The 8,183-nt window shown below is 34.8% G+C and overlaps 1 protein-coding gene and 1 pseudogene across 3 annotated transcripts in view; one reads left to right on the forward strand and one right to left on the reverse strand.

Annotated features, from left to right (window-relative positions):
• LOC146472606 (uncharacterized) overlaps positions 1-6,271 on the reverse strand; it is a 37,315-nt gene extending 31,044 nt beyond the window's left edge. For both annotated transcript variants that reach the window (XM_085119358.1, XM_085119355.1), the window contains exons 1-2: positions 6,150-6,271; positions 5,552-5,910 (exon numbers count right to left, since the gene is read on the reverse strand). In XM_085119358.1, the coding sequence (XP_084975484.1) occupies positions 5,552-5,910; positions 6,150-6,228 (438 nt within the window). In that variant the 5' untranslated portion in view covers positions 6,229-6,271. The remainder of the gene's footprint in view (positions 1-5,551; positions 5,911-6,149) is intronic.
• LOC146472607 (uncharacterized) overlaps positions 1-8,183 on the forward strand; it is a 104,875-nt pseudogene that overhangs the window by 12,017 nt on the left and 84,675 nt on the right. The gene's annotated exons all lie outside the window — the stretch shown is intronic.

Genomic DNA, 8,183 nt, shown 5'->3' on the forward strand with positions numbered 1-8,183 from the left:
AGAAGAGGAAGAAACTCTTGAAACAAGCAGACCAAGAAGAAGAATTAGAAGGGAGAAGAGGAAGAACAAGATATAGAACAAATAAACATAGAAGAAAAAGAGGCAGGGAGAAGCAGAAGAATAACAAAGTCAAGACTAAAAAGAACTAGGAAGAAGAAGAAGAAAAGGAAAAAGAGGTAGGGAGACAAAGACAAAAACATGAAGAAAAAATGAAGAAACACAAGGACAAGAATAAGTAAAGCGAAGCAAGAAGAAAAAAAGGTTGATAAGAAGAAGAAGAAGAAGAAGAAGAAAGAGAAGATGAATTAGGAGGGAGATAGAGAAGAAAAAGAGCAAGAAAAAGAAAAAAAAAGGACAAGAGGTAGAGAGAAAGCAGGAGAATAACAAAGACAAGACGAAAAAGAACTAGGAAGAAGAAGAAAAAGAAAAAGAGGTAGGGAGAAAAACACAGAAAAATAAAGAAAAAATGACGAAACACAAGGACAAGAATAAGTGAAACGAAACAAGAAGAAAAAAGGTTGACAGAAGAAGAAGAAGAAGAAGAAGAAGAAGAAGAAGAAGAAGAAGAAGAAGAAGAAGAAGAAGAAGAAGAAGAAGAAGAAAGAGAAGACGAATTAGAGGGGAGAAAGAGAAGAAAAAGAACAAGAGCAAAAACAAAAAAAAAGGAATGGAGGTAGAGAGAAGCAGGAGAATAACAAAAACAAGAGGAAAAAAAACTAAGAAGAAGAAGAAGAAAAGAAAAAGAGGTAGAGAGAATAAACACAAAAACATGATAAAAAAATGAAGAAACACAAGGACAAGAATAAGTAAAACGAAGCAAGAAGAAAAAGGTTGAAAGAAGAAGAAGAAGGAGAAGGAGAAGGACAAAAAGAACAAGAGGAAGGAAAAAGGAAAAGAGGTAGAGAGAAGCAGGAGAATAACAAAGACAAGACGAAAAAGAACTAGGAAGAAGAACAACAACAACAAGAACAAGAACAAGAAGAAGAACAAGAACAAGAACAAGAAGAAGGAAAAAGGAAAAGAAGTAGGAAGAAAAACACAGAACAATAAAGAGGAAATGAAGAAACACAAGGACAAGAATAAGTAAAACGAAAGAAGAAGATAAAAGGTTGACAGAAGAAGAAGAAGAAGAAGAAGAAGAAGAAGAAGAAGAAGAAGAAGAAAGAGAAGACGAATTAGAAGGGAGAAAGAGAAGAAGAAGAACAAGAGCAAAACAAAAAAAGGAAACGAGGTAGAGAGAAGCAGGAGAATAACAAAGAAGACGAAAAAGAACTAGGAAGAAGAAGAAGAAGAAAAGAAAAAGAGGTAGAGAGAAAAAAACACAAAAACATGAAGAAAATATGAAGAAACACAAGGACAAGAATAAGTAAAGAGAAGCAAGAAGAAAAAAGTTAAAAGAAAAAGAAGAAGAAGAAGAAAGAGAAGCAAAACAACAAGAACAAGAAAACAGGAAAAGACGTAAGGAGAAGGAGGATAATGACAAAGACAAGACGAAAGAGAACTAGGAAAAAGAAAAAGAAGAAAAGGAAAAAGAGGTAAGGGGAAAAACCACAAAAACATGAAGAAATCAAAGGCTCCTGTGAGCAAACTCGTGAATGCAGATGATACATCAGTAATTGAACTTTATACGGCTACGGAAACTTCCTTGAAAGCTAAGAGAAATTATATCTTTGCCCAATTATGTAACGAGATATAACCATTCTTGTACTTTAAAAATGATTGTCAAATTATTCTCTACAGAGTGAATAAGATTACTCTGATGCGCCAATTAAAAAAATTTCACGTGTTTTTTTTTATTCAAAATTCATAGAAGCACGTCATGTGCAGCTACGTCATGCAAACTCGTGTCCCATAGTCCGGGGCTACTGGATTTTGCGATCGGGCTAGTGGATTCTGACCATCACTTGCCCGATGGGCAAATGAAGTTTGTTTGGGAATTAAAATTACAAAATTACTGTAGGGCATACTTTTTTTAACTTCCAGGTAGATTTATGTTTTTCAAGCCGATCTCACAAAAGGAAATCTGTTGAACAAAGTATCGCATTACATTTCATGCCTGACCTTTGAGGTTCAGTCCACGCAATCCTCAAGTAAAAATTATGAAATATGACAAGCTCTTGCTAAATAAGAATTATTTATCGACCGCGTCTTTTTGCTTTCCCATAAATTACCAGTTGTAAATTGCGAAAATGAAACATTTTTTCCCTTTAAAACCTCTATGAAAGCTGACAAGATCTTAAAGTGTTCATTTCACCAGAAATTCGCATAATTTTGTCTACGACGTCACTGATGCGTGACATGGCACGTTCCGCTTTCGCGTGAAAACTGACAGCAAAACTAGCTTTTTTTTTTAGCAAACTAATGTACTTGATGTAATACTTTTGTATAAGAAGGGAAATATGATAAAAGATGTCGAGTTTTCATGTATGCAAAAAGTTATGATTAGCAGTGAACTTTCCAGTTAATAAGAGTGCTTCTTTCAGCTGAAGACATTTTCTGGCGGGAAATATTTTTTGGCGGCAAAATTTCAAGTTGCGCAACGCAATATCACGCATTCTTTCTGACTTAAACGATTCAGTTAGTTCAATCGCGAAGGGAGGATAGGTTCAAAAATCGACGAGGCCTACAATAAATAAGGCCACTAGTGAGTAAAAGCTCTAAAGAGCGTATTGTTTATTCAAAGGCCATGCCGACAATTACTTTTAAATTAAATTATTTTTAATCAAATTATTTCTAAATTAAATTATTTTTAATTCTTAAAAGATACCGCACTTTGTGAAAAAAAACGAAAAAACCTATAATTTTGCTCAGATCTAACGAAAAATCTCCATTCTTGCACTAAATGATCGTCAAATTATTCTCTACATGTTGAATACGAATATCCTGATGCGCCGTGAACAAAAAATGTTCGCGTGTTTTTTCCACTAATTGAATTTAAAACTCATTCACCGCGCACGCCCGAAAGTTAACGACAGAAACGACCAACCAATCAACCAACCAATCAAGTCAACAATCAGCCATCGCTTAAGCCATCGCTTTCACTCGTTCATTGCGCATGCGCACATTAACGAGTTAAGAAGGAAGAAGAAACAAAAGACGAAAAAGGTGAAAGAGAAAAAGAAGACAAACAAAAACAAGAAGAAGAAAGTAAAGAGAAGCGAAACAAGAAGAAGAAGAACACGATAAAAAGAAGAGAAGAAAGAAGAACAAGAAGTTTAGGAATAAGGCGAAAAGGAAAAAGAAGATGAAATACTAGAATGCAGAGGAAGAAGAAGAAAATAAAGGAGAGAGGGAGAAACAGACGAAAACGAAGAAGAAGATGAGAAGGAAGAAGAATAAGTACGGAGAAGCAGAAGAAAATGAAGGAGAAGACAAAACAGAAGAAAACCGAATAAGAAAAACAAAAAAACAACAACAACAAAAACAAGAGAAAAAAGAAAAGTTTTGAGAGGCACAATAACAAGAAAAAAAAACGAAATCAGTTGGAAAGAGAAAAAGCAGAAAAAGAAGCATTAGAACGAGAAGAAAAAGGGAGTAAAAAAATGAGAAGAAGGAAACTAAGAGAATAAGGACAAGAAAAAGAGAAAAAAAAATTAAAGAAAATGACCACAAAACTAGAAGAACAAGAACAAGGAGACAAGAAAAAGAAAAAGAAAAGCGAAGGAAGAAAAAGAAGAAAAAGACTAAGAAAAGAAGAAGAAAGAGAACATTTAAACAGAAGAAGAAGACAACAAAAGACACGAAGAAGAACTTGACAAAAAAAAAACAGAAGAAGAAAACGAAAAAGAAAAAAAGCTAGAAGAAGGAAAAGAAGAAGAGCATTAAAAAAAGAAAGAGAGCAGAAATAGCAAGAAGAAAATGTGTAGAAAAAGCAGAAGATAAAGAAGAAGAACAAAAAACTGGAAAAAAGTTAGGGAGAAGAAAAAAGAAAGAGGACAACAAGAAGAAGACAAAGAAGAAGAAGAAGAAGAAGAAGAAGAAGAAGAAGAAGAAGAAGAAGAAGAAAAAGAAGACGAAGAGAAGGAGGAGAAGAAGAAGAAGAAGAAGAAGCAGAAGAAATAATTGAGAAAGGGAGGAGGCAAAGCTGGAAAAGAGGAAAAAGAGCAAGAGAGGATGAAAAGGAAGAATAATTAGTACGGAGAAGCAGAAGAAACAAAAGAAGAAGACGAAAGAGAAGAAGAACGAGAACAAGAAAAAGCATTTAAACGAAAATGGAAGAAGCACAACAACAAAGAAAGCTACCGAGGAAGAAAAAGAGGAAGGAGCAACAGCAGAAAAGAACCATAAGAAAGAAAGAAAGAAAGAAAGAAAGAAAGAAAGAAGGAAGGAAGGAAGAAACATAATAACAATAAGAAGAAACGTAGAAATAGAAGAAAGACAGGAAGGACAATAAGAGATAAGAAGAAAAAGCCGAAAATGAAGAAGAAAAAACGGAAAAGAAGTTAAGAGAGGAAAAAAAGGAAGAAGAAAAAGAGAAAACGAAAAAACAAGAAACAAAGGCGTTAGGAGAAACAGAACAAGACAAAGTAGAAAAAGGAGAAAAAAGAAAGAGAACAAAAATAAAAAGGTTGCTTGAAGCAGGAGAAGAAGAACAAGAAGACAAACAAGAATTATTGGGGAAGAGAATAAGAGGGAAAATTAGTAACTAGAAGGAGAAGAAGAGGAAGAGAAAAAAGCTATAAACAAAAAGGTTAGGAGAAGCAGAACAAGGTAAAGAATAAAAACAAGACAAGGTAGAAGATGGAGACAAAAAGAAAGAGAACGAGAAGAAAAAGAAGACGAACAAGAATTAGTAGAGGGGAAGACTTAGTAACCACAAGGTGAAGAAAAAGACAGATAAGAAAATTAAGAAGACGACGAAGAAAAACCGGAACTAGAAAAACGAAGAAGAAAAAGAAGTTGGAAAGGGCACAAGAACAATAAAGGGTTTGGAATATGAGTCAAAAATGAACTTGTAAGGAACGTAAAAGAAAAGAACTGAGAAGTTTCGAAAACAGAGCCATGCGCGGCAATGAATGAATGAACGAATGAATGAATGAATGAATGAGTTAGTGAATGAATGAATGAATGAATGAATGAATAAATTAATGTATGAAGGAATGAATGAATGAATGAATGAATGAATGAGTGAATGAATGAATGAATGAATGAATGAATGAATGAAAGAATGAATGAATGAATGAATGAATGAATGAATGAATGAATGAATGAATGAATGAATGAATGAATAAATAAATGAATTAATGAATGAATGAATGAATGAATGAATGAATGAGTTAGTGAATGAATGAATGAATGAAGGAAGGAAGGAAGGAGAGAGGAAGGAAGGAAGGAAGGAAGAAGGAAGGAAGGAACGAACGAACGAACGAACGAACGAACGAATGAATGAATGAATGAGAAAGGATAGAAAGAAAGGATGAATAAATAAATATCTATATATAAATGAGAATAAAGAAAATAAAGCTCGAAAAACAAAGGATTAGCAGTTGAAAAAGTAACGAAAGAAACGAAAAGCAGTGTGAATAGTGTAAAGATTGGAAATAAATCGTACCTTTTGAATAGCGATCTTTTTACATTCTGTTCCTGTAGTCCAAGAGTTTATGGAAGCAGTTCCTAGTTGAGAACCAACAGGTGCAGATTGCAAAGCGATCCAGTTCACTTCTGTAGTACCTTTGGAACCATCGCCATATTCCAAAACACAAACTGTAAATCCAGTTTTAGTGGCTGACTCGATCCAAAGAGCAGCGCCATTACCGCGAGTTGTCAGTCCTTTTACTGAATGGCTCTTTGAAGCGAGAACTTTGATTCCTTCTCCACCTTTGAAAGGCTCCACGAAGGATATCTTCTTACATGCGAATAATCCTGGGTTGGTGGTGGTCACATTGCATTTTCCGGCTTTGAAGCTGATTGCTGTGGGAAAAAAGCCTCATTACTTAAAACGTGAATGCTTGTTAATCATAATGCTACATTATTCCACATGATTAGACAAAGGCAAGGCCCTACAGTGACTGTATGACTAAATGTAATTTTTCCTCTCCTGTACAATTGAGCCATTTCTTGGTAACTATCGTATTTCTTCTAAGACGAATTTTAGGCTAGCGCAACTCTAGATCTTAACATTGATTCAACACACGAGCTGTAAACCATACCTTCAATGGCTTTGCGATCGACTGCAAATATAACAAATATATAAAGAAGAATGACGTGAAGGTGGCACTCGGAAGACATCTTGCTTCAAGTGAAGAAAAATTTACCTTGATGGTGATTGTACCTCATATTCATACGTGGCCTTAATTTTCAACACGTTTCTTCGCGCCAAAAGGAGACAACTTATCCTGGGAGTGGGGCACGGAATATCAAAAAGTGCTAAGAATGGGTAGGGCTGTTCAAGGTTGCACACTCAGTAGGGTACAGTGAGTATGTGTAACTTATAACGAGGTAATGTTCTCTATGTCTTTCAATTTCTCATATCCAGACATTCGAGTTTGCATTGGAATCTAAACAATAGATTTTAAGAAAACGCATTTCAACCTTTCCACCCGGAAAGGAGCAAATTAAAACATGTATATCTATCTTCCGAGCCAGTTCTGTGGCCAAGTACGAATTTGCAATGATTATTTACCATTGCACCTGGTTTCTCCTTTTTTTTTTTTTTTTTTGAATTTGTAAGTTTTCTTTTAATTCTCTTACTTTGGTTAAAATTTAAAGTCTCCGATGATCAGCAACTTGAAAATATTTCCAAAATTGCGATCCAAATCGATGGGTGTTGTACTGCGGATTGATTCATTAGATACTATAAAGCAATTAAAATTTTCGTCGCATTGCTTCACGCGAGCTCTTACGCAACCAGATCGCATAATAATTAGAACCTTTCATAATTTCTTACGGTACAGATCATTCATGCAACTACAGCGAGTTGTATATGTTGCTTAGACCGATTTCAAAGCGATATACTGGTGTACAAAAGTAAACCTAAATATAAAACTACTATTCGACTGTATGTATACACCACTATTCAAATTTTCTTGTAATTCTCTTACTTGGTTAAAATTTAAAATATCCGATGATCAGCAACTTGAAAATATTTCGAAAAAGTGCGAATCATATCGATGGGTGCTGTACTGCGGATTGATTCATTAGATAATACACAGCAATTAAAATTTTCGTCGCATTGCTTACGAGCTCTTACGCAACCGGATCGCTTATAATTAGAACATTTCATAATTTCTTCCTGCAGATCATTGAACCAATGATAGAGAGCTGTTGCTTAGACCGATTTCACAGCGATATACTGTTGTACAAATGTAAACCTAACTACCGGATCGCATAATAATTAGAACCTTTCATAATTTCTTCCTACAGATCATTCAACTACAGAGAGCTCTATATGTTGCTTAGACCGATTTCAAAGCGATATACTGGTATGCAAATGTAAACCTAAATATAAAACTACTGTTCGACTGTATGCATACACCACTATTCAACTCTCGCGCCAAATATGAGTGCTAATACAGCCGTAATACTCTCAAAACTGAAAATAAGCCTACGTTCTGATATTCAGTAGAGAAATCTTTTTCCTTGCATCTTGTCTCTGCGTTAAAAAGCTAGTTAATCCCTCAGTGCAATCCCTTCGCAATTTGGGTTCATAAAAGTGAATAAACCACTTTCTCAAGCGTAACTATAAATAGAGTATTCAGGTTCTTGCTTGTTGTCGGCTATGAAACCAGGTGAAAGAATTCTCAAACTTTTGTAAATTTTCGAGCCCCACTTAAAGAAAACACTTGTTTTGAAAGGAGTACCTTTAAATTAATATAACCATGATAGTTTAGGTCAATAGCCCACACGAATTACTGAAAAATATGACTTAAGCAGTGCGTGCACGTGGCGTTACTAACCGATCACTTAGTTCCTTAATTACCATATGCAAGAAATATAAAGGAACTGCGACGGACATGTCAGTTTATACGATTTTCACATTTATATTAATTTGCGCTTTACCTTCGTCCCTATACAAGGTTGATCGGTATCTACATCCGTTTTTGGCCCTGCCGACTCTTAATTACTTCTTTTTCCAGCCGAGAATCAAGACATATACATGCATATACACAAGATTCCAACAGGACCATCAAACGAGCTAGAATATTTACATATTAATTTAATATTTTGACCTCTTTTAAAGTATG

The sequence above is a fragment of the Pavona decussata genome, unplaced genomic scaffold (assembly GCF_977016875.1).
Source record: "Pavona decussata unplaced genomic scaffold, jaPavDecu1.1 SCAFFOLD_98, whole genome shotgun sequence".
In the NCBI taxonomy this organism is placed as follows: Eukaryota; Metazoa; Cnidaria; class Anthozoa; order Scleractinia; family Agariciidae; genus Pavona; species Pavona decussata.